General features: G+C 48.8%; 1 protein-coding gene across 5 annotated transcripts; it reads right to left on the minus strand.

The window, feature by feature from the left end:
- Positions 1–277: 277 nt before the first annotated feature.
- Positions 278–16,578, minus strand: KLHL36 (kelch like family member 36). Of its 5 annotated transcripts, none has more exons than XM_007528351.3 (5): positions 16,406–16,578; positions 14,009–14,088; positions 6,198–7,271; positions 4,552–4,709; positions 278–1,030 (listed from the first exon to the last, which is right to left on the minus strand). In XM_007528351.3, exons 2-5 carry the CDS (start codon positions 14,066–14,068, stop codon positions 475–477), a joined length of 1,848 nt encoding a protein of 615 aa, XP_007528413.1. In that variant the 5' UTR covers positions 14,069–14,088; positions 16,406–16,578; the 3' UTR covers positions 278–474. The 5 variants fall into 5 exon arrangements, with proteins under 5 accessions (XP_007528413.1, XP_060041068.1, XP_016046002.1 ...); XM_060185085.1 differs by having other exon boundaries at positions 14,009–14,108; XM_016190516.2 differs by lacking the exon at positions 16,406–16,578 and adding an exon at positions 16,225–16,392.
- Positions 16,579–16,897: the final 319 nt, after the last annotated feature.

Consider the following 16,897-nt stretch of genomic DNA (forward strand, 5'->3'; position numbering starts at 1 on the left):
CCACTGAACTCCTGGGTCTGCACTTTTAAAAGCTCAGTCAGATGTGTGGGAGCCCTGGACTAAAGAATCTGACTTGTCCCATGGAAGTGTGTCCTTACATTATAAAGTGTCCATGTCCCCCCTGCCCAATCTATTCTGGGGGAGGGAGGGTGGGGTGGGGATGGGCAGCTTGCCTAGGGAGATTTGTCTTATAGGCAAAGGGCATGCCTAGAGATGGGGTAAGGTGGGGGCACTTCCTGCCTGGGCCAAGGTTTAATGACTCAAGCAAGATAATCTGTAAAGTTATAGAGAATATTTAATTGGTTACTATGATATAGAAATACCAAGAATCAGAAAAGTTAAAAATACTGCTAAATACATCATAGTTCCGGGGTTCTACCATGTGGGTGCTGGCCTACAGACACTCTGGGAAATGGTGGTGGGGACCACAAGGCAGCCAGTCAGGTGGTGGGGTGAAGAGGGGTGCAGGGGGGCTCACTGGCCCCGGTCCTGGTGCCTCTTGCCCTTGCCTTTCTTCTTCTTGTCTTCAAGCCTCGGCTTCAGGGCACAGACACAGGCTGACACGCCTGCAATGGCCTTGGGCAGGTCGGTGCCCTTGCTCCACTTGTCCTTCTCACGGTCGTATACCTGCACGGTCTTGGAGAAGGCCGTGTTCTCCCAGCTGTAGCCGCCCAGGATGTAGATGCGGCCCTCCCACACAGCCACGCCTGACTCACTGTTGGCGTGCAGCAAGGGGGCCACACGAGTCCATTGGTTGCACTGCGGGCTGTAGGCCTCCACACCCAGCACGTCGAAGCGTTCCATGGACTCGATGCTGTCGTCGCTGCCTCCGATGGAGTAGATGCGGTCATCCAGGCTGCACATGCTGTGCCAGCCACGCGCGGTGGTCATAGGCCGCCGCTCTTCCCACACATCTGTGCGGTGGTCATAGCATAGCAGGTTCTTGCGGTAGGGGCCAATCTGGTAGTCGTGGCCCCCCGAAATGTACACAAAGTCCTTGTAGATGGTGCCCGCATGACCATAGGTAAACCTGCATATGGGCAGACAGACAGACAGGAGAGCTCAGCGCTGTGCAGGGCAGCCCTTCAGAAGCCAGGTGCAGTTCCCCTGCATCACCATAAGCCAGAACTAAGCAATGCTCTGGTCTTATTTCTGGTCTCTATTTCTCTCATTAAAATAAAAACAGGGGGCTGGGTGGTAGTGTAGTGGGTTAAGCACATATGGTGCAAAGCACAGGACAGGTATAAAGATCCCCCCGGCTCCCTATCTGTAAGGTCATCACTTCACAAGCAGTGAAGCAGGTCTGCAGGTGTCTTTCTTTCCCCTCTCTGTCTTCTCCTCCTCTCTCGATTTCTCTCCGTCTTGTCCAACAACAACAGCAACAATAAGGACAACAAGGGCAACAAAAATGAGAAAAAATGGCCTCCAGGAGCAGTGGATTCATGGTGCAGGCACTGAGCCTCAGCAATAACCCTGGAGGCACAATAAATAAATAAAAACAAATAAAACGTATATAAAAAACGACAAACGTAGAAAATGTACACTAGAGTGGAAGCAGAGAATGATGTCCAGGAGAGCATTCTCTCAGCTGGAGGAAGGTAGATGGGAGACAGTGCCTTGCTATTTCTTTTAATATATTTTTTTCATTATTATCCTTTTTTAGTTTTTATTTACTTATTCCCTTTTGTTCCCCTTGTTGTTTTATTGTAGTTGGATAGGACAGAGAGAAATGGAGAGAGATGGGGAAGACAGAGAGGGGGAGAGAAAGATAGACACCTGCAGACCTGCTTCACTGCTTGTGAAGCGACTCCCCTGCAGGTGGGGAGCTGGGGGCTTGAACCAGGATCCTTATGCCGGTCCCTGCACTTTGTGCTACCTGCGTTCAACCCACTGCGCTACTGCTTGACTCCCAAGATTTATTCTTTTATCTTGGATTTTAAGAAACATTTATTTATTTATTATTGGACAGAGACAGAAATTGAGAGGGGAGGTGAGGTGGGGGAGGAAAGAGACAGAGAGATACCTGCAGCCCTACTTCACCACTTGTGAAGCTTCACCCCTGCAAGTGAACCTAGCTTGAACCTGAGCTACTGCCTTACCAGGTGCGCCACTGCCTGGTAAGATTTATTTTTATTGTGGTCTGGGAGGTGGCACAATGGATAAAGCACTGGACTATAATGCATGAGCTCCCAGGTTCAATCCCTGACATCACTTGGACCAGAGTGATGCTCTGGTTCTCTCTCTCCTTTCCCCTCATTTTCATAAGTAAATAAATATTGAAAACAAAGATTTACATTTCATCTATTTATTAATGAGAGAGAGAAGAAGCTAACCAGAGCATCACTCTGGCACATGCACTGCTAGGTTTCAAACTTGGAACCTCATGCTCTCAAGTCTAATACTTACCAATGTGCCACCTCGTGGGCTGAGAGTTTTACTCTTAAAGATAATGGCCTGGCTCTTGTGTTAGTGTGTAGGTTCACAGAAGGATGATAAAGAAGTAACTGTGGAGGGCAGGGGTAGATAGATAGTCTAATGGTTATGCAAAGAGACTCTCATGCCTGAGACTCAGAAGTCCCAGGTTCAATCCCCCACACCACCATAAACCAGAGCTAAGCAGAGGTCTGGTAAATCCAAAAACACACATATACACACTAGAAGTAACTGTGGACATGTAGACACTAGTGGTAACAGTAACATAGGCTGATTATTCCAGCTTTGGAAAGCTCAAGCCCATTGAGAAAGAAAAAAAAAAAGTTGGTTGTTACAATGCTGAAGGCACATAAACTGCACTGGGTGACCCAGAGAAACCTAGGGTAGGTGTTTTCCTGACTATGATTAACAAGAAAGGACAGGCTAGGGAGACATCATGATGGTTATACAAAAGACTTTATGCCTGAGGCTCTGAGTTCCCAGGTTCAACCTGAGAGCAGTGCTCTGGTTTATCTCCCCCCCCCCATCTCTGTCATTAAAATACTTACAAACAAAACACAACAAAAACAGGAGGGGACAGTGAGGTACCCAGCCTTCATCTGGGGAGCCTGTAGGCCTGGGTTTGCCCAGTTTACTATCATCCTGGCTTGGATGACACACCACATGAGTACCATCCTTCACCCAACAGATTCCTGGAGCAACTAAGGGCTTCCTCAGGTGAAAATCCTGGCCTAGAGCTGACACATAGCACTCAGCAGCTGCTGTCATGACGGTCAGATTACCCCTGGCCCCCAGGACTCCATAAGAAGGTTAATTGTTACTATAGGTGTGAAGGGAAGGACAGGGTCTAAGATCCACACCCATACACTTAGCCATGCACCCTTTGAATTCTGGGGGGGACAGTGTCTCCAAGACACAAGAACATGTTGCCCAGCAAGTTGTAAAGAAAGAGCATTCAATTGAGGTTCAACTCCAGGGCTCCAATAAAGTAAAATTATGGCAATGACACATACAGTAAATGTCTCCCTCCTGGTGGGGAGAATGGAGGGGAGAAGAATGCTCTGAGCCTCGGAGCTGTCTCATGGCAGGATGCTATGGGCATGGGGGTGGAGGTTTAGGGCTAGTGTCTTGTGAAATCTATAACTTGGGTAGTCCCATTGTGCTGGCTTCACAGTTGAAGAAGAGCACAGGACTTGGATGGGGCAGGGGACAGGTTTAACTCCTGACATAACATATGATACTTTGAAGCCCTTTCAGTTAAAAAATTTGTTATATATTTAAAATGGAAGTGGGTTCCACTAGAGAGAGGCATAAGTGAGGGTACCTATAACGCCACGGCTGTGGTCTAGGTTCAAGTTCAAACACCACATGGGAGGAGCTATGGCACTGGAAGAGGCCCTGTTGCTGTGGTCTCTCTCTCAATTTATGAAAATTAATTTAGTGTGAGTGCTGAAACTTTATGAGTGAGGTCCTGGCTCTGCAAGAAGAAAAGAAAAAAAATATAAAGAAAAAAGGAGAGAAGAGAGGAAGGGCAGGGCTGGTGAACTAGTTCACTTGGATAATATGCTACTTTGCCAACTGTATCACTCAGGTCCAAGCACTGCCCCCACATAGTAAAGGAAGCTTTGGTGCTGTGGTCTCCTTCATTTTCTTTCTGCCTGTCTCCCTGTCTCTATCTAAAAAAAAAAAAAAAAAGAAAAAAAAGAAAAAGCGGGTGGGTGTGTAGAGTTGGGGAGAAGATGCCTGCCTTGTTGCAGATCTAGTATAACCATCACCCCACTTTTTACATAACCCCTGCTCAAATGCAGAGGTTTATTTATTTATTGAGGCAAACTCCTCACACCTGAGCCTGTACTCACTCAGCCCTTGCAATCCAGAAAGTGAACTCAACTGGGGGCCGTCTGTGTCTGAGGCAGAGTGGAGCTGGAGTTTATTCTTAGATGGTCAAAAGCCACACTCTGGACCTCACCACCTTGTCCCCTACTCCTGTGGCCTACCATTGATAGATTTAGGCCTGACATTTCCTGAACTTGAGGCTAAAATATACAGAAAGTGAGGTTTATACTCTAAGTCCCAGAAGGTTACACCAGAAGAGCCTGCTATGAAAGTCGCAATCACCTTGGCAGGCCAGCCACATAGGACCAGGAGTCGGTCTTGGGGCTGTAAGTTTCGACTGAGGAGAGAGCTCCATTCTCGTTTCGGCCACCGACAGCCACCAGCATGTCTTCGATGGAAGCCAGGTAGAAATCCACACGACGCTGGTTCATGGAGGCCACCTGTGGGGGTGAGACACCTGTACCTTCCCTTCCCGAGCAGGGAGCAGGGCAGTGTCAGTAGCTGGCACCACCTGTTCAAGCGTATTCTACACAAACACATGGCCCGGGAAGGGGAAGTGAGGGCAGAGTGTGGGGGGGAAAGGAACTGGACTTGAGGTGACGAGGGGGTCTCCTTCTCAGAGTCCCTAAGGCCCTTGGGATGTTTCAAGTCCTCAAGAGGCAGATAGTGAACACAATTCCTCCAACACTCAGGTGTCCCTGTGGACATGAATTTTGCAGGATGCACACTCTTCAGAAATGCTGATTTAGTGGCATCCTGAAATAAAAACCCATGTTCTCCCTCATTCTCCACCGGATAGTCTTCTTCCCACTGACCGTCATCCATGTAGAAGGGAAGAAAGTACCACAGAGCAGGAAGTAAAAAAGCAGAAGACCTGATTTTTTTTTTTTTTTTAATCCAAGCAGAAAAATTAACATGGTTTGGCAGGACCCACATGCTCAGGCTGCTGCCACCACCAAACTTTTTTTAAAAAAATATTTTATTTATTTATTAATGAGAAAGATAGGAGGAGAGAGAAAGAACCAGACATCACTCTGGCACATGTGCTGCTGGGGATCGAACTCAGGACCTCCTGCTTGAGAGTCCATAGCTTTTTCACTGCGCCACCTTCTGGACCACACCACCAAAGTTTTTGAGAATAAGATCAAAAGGTTGTCAGAGTTCCTTTTGATTGAATTGTGAGCTTGGCAGACTCAGACCTTGGGGACACTGACTGGTAACCACTGGTTTTGTGGGGTCACCCCTGCTCAGATGTATGTTGGCCACAGTTAAGTCAAATAGAAAAATTCACCTCAATTCCATGGGCCACAACAATTCAAGGGCTCAAATACCATGCACGATGGGCTGGTCACCCCACTGGAACGCCCAGATGTGGAACATTTCCATTGGTTAAGAAAGTTCTGTTGGACAGCATTGTTCTGAGCCATCACGGGCCCTGCAGAGGGCAGGTTAGCCTTCATTGCTCCCATCCTGGGGTGTGAGCACAGGGAAGGGGGCAGCCACTTTCTTGTCCCACCTTGTATTTGGAATCAAGACATCCATGGGGGCCTGGAGACAGCTCATCCAGTAGAGCATATGTCTTGCAGCTCTGCAGTGACGCCCTGGGTTGGGTCCCTGGCACTACGTGGGAGCACCACAGGCAGAAACAGAGGGGGCTGCTTCATAAAAGCAGCATGGTGGTTATCTCACTTTTTTTTCTCTCTCTTTTCTGTCATAAAATAATTAAAATAAATACAAGAATAAAAAAAGAATAAAAACCTGGACCAGGGAGGCTGCTCAGTGCTATTAAGCACATTGGAGGTCCCTAAAACCACACAGCATTAGGACTGCAGTCAAAGCCTAAGAGGGTGGGGTGGGGTGAGAGGCAGTGGAGACCAGGGAGTTCAAAAGGCCTGGAGAGAAAAGAAAGAATCTGGCTTTAATCTCACCTTGATCCACTGTTTACAGCGGGGGTCATACCTATAAAGAAGATTGGATGCAGCGTCCCCTCCGTTGTCTCTGGAGAAGCTGCCACCGGCGATGAAGATGAACCCCCCCAGCACGGCCACGCAGTGGTGGCTCCGGCGGGCAGGCAGCGGTGTCTCCTGGACCCACTGCTCGCTCTGGGCATCCAGGTAGCAGGTGTCATCACTGAGCTCTAGACACCGCTCAGAGACCTCACCACCCACGAAAAGCAGGCGCTCCGCATTGGTGCGCAGTGCTGTGCGCTTGGTCTGCATCACAGGCTGGGCGGCCAGGTTGTTGTGGTAGCTCACTGCCTCCTCGATGAAGTCCTCACAGCCGGCCTCCCGGGGCAGCAGTGAGCACACAGCAGGCTTTACGCGGTGCAGCAGGTCATTCTTGGGGATGAGTGGGAAGTGGATGTTCTCCAGCACCCGGTGGGCGTGAACCTCGCGCTCTGGCTGCTGTGTGAGCCACTGCAGGGCGGCCTGCAGCAGGTCATGCTCACACTCACGTTGCACTTCGCTGCTGCTCAGGTACAGGCACAGCTTCTGCATGGACACGGTCTGCAGGAAGTCAGGTGTGAAGGACAGTGTGCCGAAGTGGCGCAAGACGAAGCCGTCAATGAAGGTGTCCAGCCTCTTGAGGCTGTAGATGGAGGCCAGCTCCTGCAGGTACAGGTAGTTGTCCTCACTCACCTCCTGCTCCAGGTACTCACAGCAGAAGTCCACCACCGTCCAGATCTGCAGCAGGTGTGCCGTCTCCAGGATATAGTCAATATTGCCGCCGTCCAGTGCCAGCTCACCTCCATATAAGAAGTCCACCACAGCCTTGAGCCCAATGTAGGAGGCACCAATCAGCTCCACCTCCTTCTGGAAGGCCTCTCGCATGCCAATGGTGAACATGGAGTTGAAGTAGTCACTGCACACGGCCAGCAGGTTGCGGTGGGCTGGCACACGCTGCTCATCTGCTACCAGGATGATGTCACAGAAGAGGCCTCGGAGGCGCTGCTCATTCAGTCGCTGTAGCACAGTGCTTGAATGGTCAGCCCAGCGATATACCTGCAGCAAGAGCAAGGGGCCAGCCAGGCTCAGTTTAGACTGGGGAGGGGAAGCACATCAACCTACCCCCCACTGCCTGCAGGGTCCTGGAATCAATGGAGCATTTCACTCCAGGCACTAACACACACTGCAATGAAAGACATAGGAAGTAAGGCAACAGAGTATACTACAGGAAATAGGGATGCATTTTTCATGTGTCTATATATATCATGGTTCCTTCCTTCTATAATGCCATTCCTAAACATTTATTTTCTTCTTAAAAAAACATTTTACGGGAGTCGGGCAGTAGTGTACGTGGCGTGAAGCGCAAGGACTGGTGTAAGGATCCTGGTTCAAGCCCCTGGCTCCCCACCTGCAGGGGAGTTGCTTCACAGGTGGTGAAGCAGGTCTGCAGGTGTCTTTCTCTCCCCCTCTCTCTCTTCCCTCCTTTCTCCATTTCTCTCTGTCCTACCCAACAATGATGACATCAATAACAACAACAATAACTACAACAATAAAAAAACAAGGGCAACAGAAGGGAATAAATTAAAAAAACATTTTATTATTTCAATGATACTGAGAGAAAGATATCAGAGTACTGCTTAGCTCTGGCTTAGGACCTGGGACCTTGAAGTCTCAGACATCCTAACACTTTGCTCTAGTATGCTGAGCTTTTTTCCCTGGCCCTAAAAATTTATTTCTTCCACCCTCACTGCTTGCTTGCTTCCTTCCTTCCTTTCTTTCTTTTCTTCCTTTCTTTTGAAGGTGATTTTTATTTATTTATTTATTTATTTTTATTTAAGAAAGGATTAATTAACAAAACCATAGGGTAGGAGGCGTACAACTCCACACAATTCCCACCGCCCAATCTCCATATCCCACCCCACCCCCCCCCCCGATAGCTTTCCCATTCTCTATCCCTCTGGGAGCATGGACCCAGGGTCATTGTGGGTTGCAGAAGGTAGAAGGTCTGGCTTCTGTAATTGCTTCCCCACTGAACATGGGCGTTGACTGGTCGATCCATACTCCCAGTCTGCCTCTCTCTTTCCCTAGTAGGGTGGGTCTCTAGGGAAGCTGAGCTCCAGGACATATTGGTGGGGTTGAAGGTGATTTTTTAAAAAAGATTTTATTTATTTATTTATGAGAAACATAGGAGGAGAGAGAAAGAGCCAGCTATCATTCTGGTACATGTGCTTCTGGGGATTGAACTCAGGACCTCATGCTTGAGAGTCTGCTGCTTTATCCACTGCGCCACCTCCTGGGCTTTTCTTTTCTTTTATTTCTTTCTTCCTTTCTTTCCTTTTCTTTGTGGTGCTAGGGAATGAACCCAGAGCCTCACATATGCATGAAATAGATGAGTGGCCTCCTGAGGCTATTCCTTCCTCCTTTCTTTCTTTTTTTCCTTCCTTCCTTCCTTCCTTCTTTTCGGAGTGGGAGAGAAGAGAGGGAGAAACATCAAAGCGCTGCTCTTCCATCCATAGGTTTGCACCCCAGTTCTTCCATGTACTAGCAGACATGTCATTGTGGGGAGTCATAAGAAGTTTGAGCCCCTGGTTCTGCATCTCATAAAAGAAGATGAACCTATTGATCACTTGGGTGAGGGGTATTAATGAGACAGGAGTGGTCTGGGAGGTGGTGCAGTGAATAATGTGTTGGACTCAAGTATGAGGTCCTGAGTTCAATCCCTGGCAGCATGTACCAGAGAGATGTCTGGTTCTCTTTCTCTCTCCTTCTATCTCTCTCATAAATAAGTAAATAAATAAGACTCTGAATTAAGAGAGAGAGAGAGAGAGGAGGGACAGGACATGGCAAATAACTGAAGAATGCTGGAGGAACATCAACTTAGCTGTGTTACTGAAGTCCACTGAGGCTGCAAGCTGAGGAAGGCAGTGTGCTCCATGCCTTGTAACACGCTGGTGCAGATATGGGCAAGCCACAGACACCTGCACTCCTACCAGTAGGCCCAGGATATTCAGGGTCCAGAGATTTAGTTTTTTTTCCAAAGAGCTCCACACTGGCTTTCTTATCATGGTTCCAGGGACCATTGCAGGAGAGTTAAGTAACAATAAGTAGATGATGATTGATGCCTTTCCCTTGGGCTTTCATGAGATTCACATTACACTTTGTGCTACACCTGCACCCTTTCATTTGAGTGTCACAAAAAAACCTTCAAGGGACCACCTATGTCTACATACTACCCATTTTTTCTCTCTCTCTCTCTCTCTCTTTTTTTTTTTAACCAGAGCACTGCTCAGCTCTGGTTTATGGTGGTGTGGAGGGGTTGAACCTGGGACTTCAGAGCCTCAGGCATGAGAGTCTCTTTGCATAACCATTATGCACCTGCTCTACAACTACTATCTACTCTATAATTTATAACTCTATAATCCCCATTTTCCAGAGAAGGAAAGCCAAGGTTCAAAGAGACAGTGAAACTGCTGAAGTTCCACGGTGACTGAGTGGCAGGGCTGATGTTTGAATCTCTGATTCCAGAGCCCAAACTTTTAGTCACCATGCTACACTGGAATTGATGGGATGCATTGGATCGACCTTCTCGTGGTGCATCCCGTGAGTACCCATTCATTGGGGAAACTGACGATCCTTCCTAGCTTACTGAATCCACATGGATCCCAGTCACTTTCAAAGCCAGCAACAAGCAGCTCCTGACAGCTTTCAACCTGACGCTATTGACTGGCTACGGAAGAAGGACAAACGCTAGAAGAAGAACTGGAATTGACTGAGCAATCATATGAATAATTAATACACTTAATTCAATAAATTCAGGTTGGTGGACATTTAGAGTGCTCTGTGTCTGCCATGTGCTTTTGAAGATTAAAAATCAGACCTAGACAACAGTTTCTAAATTCTTGGAAGGCTGACTAATTAGTGCTCTGGGCTTTCAGGATATTGCACATGCTTTACTTATTTACTATAGTAGCAATAAGAAAATTAAATATAGAGGTAAATAGACCACTTAAAAATATCAGCTAGGCAGCTGGTCTGTTCAAGGCTGACTGAGGAAAAGGCTGGGGGAGCATTGAGCCCGAGGGAAATCACAGTGAAAAAGAAATTGATGGAGGGCTCATTTAGATGTGCAACTTTTTTTCATGCCAGGGATTGAGCCTGGGACCAATGCTCAAGGACGCAGATTCAATCCCCCAGTTCCCAGCTGCAGGAGGAAAGCTTCATGAGTGGTGAAGCAGGGCTGTAGGTGTCTCTCTGACCTCTGGTGCCTCAGGGAAGAAAGTCAGTTGTGCAATCCCTGGTGTTATCTCCTCGGCCCCAAATTCCTGAATTTTCATAGGTGATTTCTCAACTCTTGCCCCATAGTAGAGGGTACAGATTTTCCTGCCCTTCCAGACCTGTTCTTCACAGCCTCCAGTGCATTTGTAATCAGGTGCATTTGTAACTGGGGTATTTTATTTCCCTTTCTCATCCAGCCAATTCCTATATGAGTGTTCTCGTGTTTTGAGGATACCAGTCAGGCTCTGCTGCCCTACCATTATGCATGGTTTTTCACAGGTACCATACAGGGATACCCTGTTTATTCTGATACCTTCACTAGGTTGGCTTAGTTTTGGGTTCTAGTTAAGCACAAATGGTCTGGGCTCTAACACACACTAGCTCAGACTCCCTCCCAATGTAGACTGACAGAAGGAAGGAAGAAAAAAGTTCACAGCAGCTATCTAGTAAGATATAGTCCTGAGAGCAGTGAGGGCATTGAAGAGGCCTGTCTGCTCTGTGGTCTCTAGAAGTTTGTTTGCTTTTTGCCTCCAGAATTATTGCTGGGGCATGCCTTATAACATGCTTGGTGCCAGCACTACGAATCTAGGCAGGCAGATATTTTCCCCCTCACCGCTTTTTCCTCTCCTCTTTCTAATTTTTATTAGATAGGACGAAGAGAAATTGAGAAAGAGCAGGGAGATAGAGGAAGCGAAAGATAAGACACCTGCAGACCTGCCTCACCACTTGTGAAGTGTCTCCCCTGTAGGTGGGTAGTGGGGGCTCGAACCCAGGTCTTTGCGCTTGGTAATGTGTGCTTAACCAGGTGTATTACCACCTGGCTTCAGGAACTACCTACCATTCTTCAGCGAGGGCTAATACGACCCCAGGCAGGGGCATAGATCCCAAAGGACCCTTTTAGACAACAGCTATCTGGATCCACTAGGCTCCAGGGAGCCAAGACAGGGGCAAGGCAGCACTGTTTCTAAGACTAGATCTCCATGGTCAATGGGCATGCTGACTTCTGTAGCTTGGTCTCTACCACAGCCTGTTTCTGGTGCTTCCAATGCAGCTGTAGTCAGGAACTTTCAAAACCCAAACAAACATAATTGATTTCCCAGTTAAGTTATAAAAGGACATCACTAACAGTAGCAGGTTCATGTGTGAATTACTAACTCCCACTGTATTAACCCATTCCTTCTTTCATTTCTTATTTTTAGTGCCTCAATAGGAGGCCAGGCAAGATGGGTCCATAGGAAGGAACCATGGAATTGGTGCAGTAGGTCTGGGATATTTTATTTATTAATTTACTTACCAGAGTATTGCTCAGCTCTGGCTTATGGTGGTCTGGGGAGGGGGGGTTGAACCTGAGCCTTTGGAGCCTCCGGCATGAAAGACTTATTTTCTGCTTGACCATTATGCTATCTCCCTGACTCTTGGGGTGTTTTATTTTATTCTAATTTTATTATTTTTAAATCTAGCATGGCATAACAGGTTAAAAGACATGCATATATAATTTACTTATTTAGTTAACCAGACCAACATATTTTGGAATAGACAGATGAACAGTGGTGGTCACACACAGAAGACATCACTAAATGAAGAAGAGAAAACTTATCACTATGGTTACTTGTGGCATCAGGGGAATATCAGAAGCAGAATGAGTGAGGGAAGCCAGGCAAAGGGCATGCTAGCCATCTGCATAAAGTTCAAAGGCAGGCTAAATGACAGAATAGGAGGTTGGGGAGTGGGGACTGGACTTGATAATGTTCTCTTTCTCTCTGGCTCTTGGCTCATGGGTATGGGCAACGAGTAGAATATCAAGGCTACATTTAGGATTGGGACACTTTCTAAGAATAAAAAGTCAGAAATATAAAGACAAGCACGTAGGGGACAGTGAACTCTAATCCTCTAATTTCTGATTCAGAAATAGACAAACTCAAAATCTGGCTCTGAGAGATAAAGATTTCAAGTGCTATCAAACTGAGAAAGCTCCAGTATCTTGGCAGCCAAGCTCAGAAACAAAGCCCCTTTGATGGCAGCCAGATCTTTGTAGGTCTTCACAGCTGAGAAAGCTGGGCTTGGCAGAAGCCTCCTCATTAAACTCAAATGGGAACAGGAGAGTGTTCTCAAGAGAGAGCCAACCTCTCCTGAAAGACATCCCCTCTGTAGGACCCCCACACACACACACACACCTCCCACTGAAATCTGCAGGCTACTCATAACTCTAAGTGGCACTTCTCAAATCTTTTCATCTTTCTTTATATTCCCAGAAACATTTAAAGATAGTTTTTTCCTTAACAGCCACCATGACATTCTAACACCCCAGACACTTTATCTGCACATGAGCTGTCTGTATAGCTGTGCTTCATACCCAAAAAGAATAAAATTTGCTTGCACCCCCCAAAAAAAATTCACCTTGTTGGAGGCAGGATCAAGAATATAAGATCTACAGTCACTACAAAATTTAACTTCTGAACAAAGACACTTGTAAAGAAAGGGGGATGTTATTAAGATTTATTGTAAAAAGAGGGGTGTTATCAGAGACTGTCCTGCAAATCAGGGCCCTAGCCCTTAGTGACGGCAGCTGTGGGGACAAGGGTTTGCTGGAGATCCTGCTCCGATTCTCTGATTTAGGAGTGGAGGGCTGGGCACTTGCATTTCTCATCAGACACCTTCTCTGCACCCTCCCAACTTTTCCACTGTGCTTCTGCTGCAGTCAGGGGACCTATGCTGGAAGTTGCCCCTTTGCACCATCCTTCCTCAACATTCGAGTTCCTGAGAGAGATCTCTGGGCTCTTGACATGCAGCCTCCCCTTCTGTGGTTCCCCACAAGGGTGGAGGTTGACCTCTCAATGGACATACTGTGGGAGTTTTGGGGCTGCTGAATGGGTCTACTTCTGTGGCTGATGATTCCCACATGCTCCCGTGGGCTCTGAGCTTATTATCTTTCTCACACTACACACACACACACACACAGTCAATTTGTGTATTAAGAATGAGCTCCCCTGGGGCCGTGTGGTGGCGCAGTTGGTTGAGTGCATATGTTGCAATGTTCAAGGACCCAGGTTCAATCCTCCAGTTCCCAGCTGCAGGAGAAAACCTTTATGAGTGGTGAAACAGGGCTGCAGGTGTGTCTCTGTTTTTCTCCCTCTTTATCACTTCCTCCCTTCTCTATTTCTGGCTGTCTCTATCCAATAAATAAAGATAGATAAAAAAAAAAAAAGAATGAGTTCCTTAGGAGCCAGGTGGTGGTGCACCTGGTTGAGCACACATGTTACAAAGTGCAAGGACCTGGGTTGAAGCCCCCATTCTCCACCTGCAGGGGGGAAGTTTCACAACTGGAGAAACAGTGTTGTAGGTATCTGTTTCTCTCTTCCTCCCTCCCTACTTCTCCCCCCTCAATTTCTCTCTGTCTATCTTAAATAGATAAAATAAATATTAAGAAGAAGAAGAAGAAGAAGAAGAAGAATGACCATCTCAGAAATAAAGATCACACTCAGATAATGGTGCACAGGTGGTGAGCTACATTCACAGACCTTGGATGACTCGCTGATCTTGTAAGGTCGAGACACTCGCGTCTGCCGGCTTCCCTCCATCGCAGATGAGATCCACAACCCTAAGACGAGAGCAGCATTCCTGAGTGCACAGTAAAAAGTCTGGGTCACTCACTAATTGCATGCCCTGCTGGCAGACACCACTGACAACAGGAGTACAAATAGTCCCAACAGAGGAAAGAAGGTGACAAAGAAGTCTTTTTATACTGAGTTGAAAGAAATCAGGTTAGAATCAGATAGGACATTTAACAAGTGTTCTTTTATCATCTCAAATCTGACCACACACTGTCCTATAACCCACCTTTTACAAACACTTCCTCTTTGGCACTATGGCCAGGGCAAAGTTATGATGTTAATTGTCACCATTTCGGGACTAAACTTCTGTGGAACCAGCCAAGGAACTTCTAAGTACTTTCTCATTTAGCCTCCACAATGCCCTGGCTAGACTGACTGCATGTCTCCACTTTACAGATGGGGAGATTGAACTCAAGATCAAAAAGGTGGGGTCAAACTGGGTCATACAATTAAATGCTGATCGGAGGCCAGTCTCCAATCTTGGAACTTGAAAATACTGTGATACTCCATGCAGTGACAAAATACACTCCAAACACTCACTCTGTTTTAAGTACTTCCTGTGTCTTCACTCAATTTACCCCCAAACCACAGTATGAGGCCAAGCCTATTATTATCCTCAGCTTATGAAGCAGGAAGCTTCAAGGGGTAAGAAAACTGCCTTTCCCAGTGGTAGACTGAGACTATCAATCACAGAAGACTTTCTGGTCTTAAGCCCTAGGAAATACCATCTGGTCACAAACAAGACAAAACGAAACAAACCACCTGCAAGTAGGGAACTTCTGCCTCACCTGGAAATCCAGTATAAAGTTGACAAGTCATGGTCAGAGGTATGGAATAGGCTAGAGGCAAGTGAGACTATGTTTTTTCTCGGCTTTTAAAAAACAAGCCACTGGCAGGTAGGGAAATAGCTCAACTGGTAGAACTCAGAGCTTGCATGCCTGAGGTTCTAGGTTTGAGAATGGGGCCCGCATGTATCAGGCTCTGTGCTTTGGCTTCTTTCTCTACTTGTCTCTCTTCTATGGAATGAATAAAGTATATTTCAACCAGAAAAGAAATGCGAAGCAACTTATAAACAGCACAGAGTCAGGTTCAGGTTCTTAAGGAGGTACACAAGGGAATGGCTAGGCCAGTCACAAGGGCACATCTAGCAGGTCTGAAGGTGTCAGGAGGAATTTCCCCCCTGCTATCTGGGTGCAGAAGAGTGAATTTGTTACCTATTGAGCTTTTACTTTCAAGAACAGTGTGACAAGAAGTCAGTACTGTTTCAAGATCTTTGGGGACACATATAGGCAGACCCAAGGTTCCCAAAGGAGAACAAATTCAGGCAGAGTCCATCCTGTCCTGCTGGGGGGGGGGGGGCGGTGAGGGGAGGAAGAGACAAACTTGATTTTTCTTGACAAACTAGCAACTTTGCGACAATGACCACCAGTAGCAGCTATCCTGCCCTGGATTTTCGGATTGTCTCTGTGCCGCTGGGAGGAAAGAAAACCAGCTTTCTCGCAGTGACTTCCTCTTTCACCTTCACCGTGAGACAGGGGCCCGGAGTCCTGACACGGGGCGGGGGGGGGGGGGGGAGAGGAGCAGGTGGAAAGGCCCACCCAAGGTCACAGGACAGAAAACAGCAGGTTCCTCTCGGACCCCCACCCCCCAATGCCGCCGGCCAGGGCTCAGGGTTGCTCTCAGTCTCCACAAGCTCCTTTCTAGGCCAAGACAGTTAGTTTCCCCTGGTGGAGGTTCTTCTTTGTCTTCAGGGCAAATACTATTTGGGGTGGTGGTGGTTGGTTGGTTGAAGGGGCTCGCTGCCTGGAAGCAGGTGTGTGGTGTGTGGGGTGGACGAGACGAGGTCATTCAGCTGGCCAGGGACAAGCCCCCCTCCCACCACCACCACCCCAGCTTCATAAAAGATCTTTTGGTAAAAGCAAGAGAAGCCTCCTCTCCGTACGTCTTTCCCGGGTTTCTCGATTAAATCCGCGGAAGCTCAGCGCTCCAGGGCCAAGCGGGGACCGAGACGCGCCCAGAGCGGCCCCCCCCCCCCCCCCCGCCCCGGGCCTCGCCGGCAGGGACCCGAGACCCCGCCGCGGCTCGTTCGGACTCTGCGGGGGCTCGGGGCGCGGGGCACTCACCTGGGCAGTGCGGGGCCGCAGCGCAGGCCGCACCTGCCTCACCCACGGCTCCCCCGGCACAAAGGCCGCGGGCGGCAGCGGGGGGCGCGGTCCCTCAGAGAAGCCCTGCCCGGCCCGCACCCCCGGCCCCAGCAAGGCGCCCGCCGCTCGGGACAGGAGGTGGCGTCCGCGGAGGCCCCACCTGAGAGCGAGGGCGCGCTAGGGGAGCGACTCGGGAAGCTTCGGCGGCGGTCCCGGCTGAGCCGGGCGGCGGGAAGTGGGCGCCCGAGCCCCGGAGTTGGCCGGCTGCGCAGCCATGGCTCCGCCGGGAAGTGCGAGGCCGAGGGCGGTGGCGGCGCGCGACCAATGGCGGCGGCCGGGAGAGGCAGGGCTTGACAGTTAGAGGGCGGGGCCTGAACTGGGGAGGGAGAGCACGCGGCCAATGGTGGCGTCCGGGAGGGGCGGGGCTTAGCTGAGCGGAGGCGGGCGCACGCGGCCAATGGTGGCGTCCGGGAGGGGCAGGGCTTAGCTGTGCGGAGGCGGGGCCTGCGCTGGGGGGAGGCGGGAGCACGCGGCCAAGTGGGGAGGAGCTTGACAGGGGCGGGGCCTGAGTTGAGATGGGGGTGCACGTGGCCAATGGCGGCGGCCGGGAGGGGCGGGGCTTGTGCCCAGGCGGTGGTGCGGGCCTGTGCTG

Source organism: Erinaceus europaeus, chromosome 2, assembly GCF_950295315.1.
Source record: "Erinaceus europaeus chromosome 2, mEriEur2.1, whole genome shotgun sequence".
Taxonomy (NCBI): domain Eukaryota; kingdom Metazoa; phylum Chordata; class Mammalia; order Eulipotyphla; family Erinaceidae; genus Erinaceus; species Erinaceus europaeus.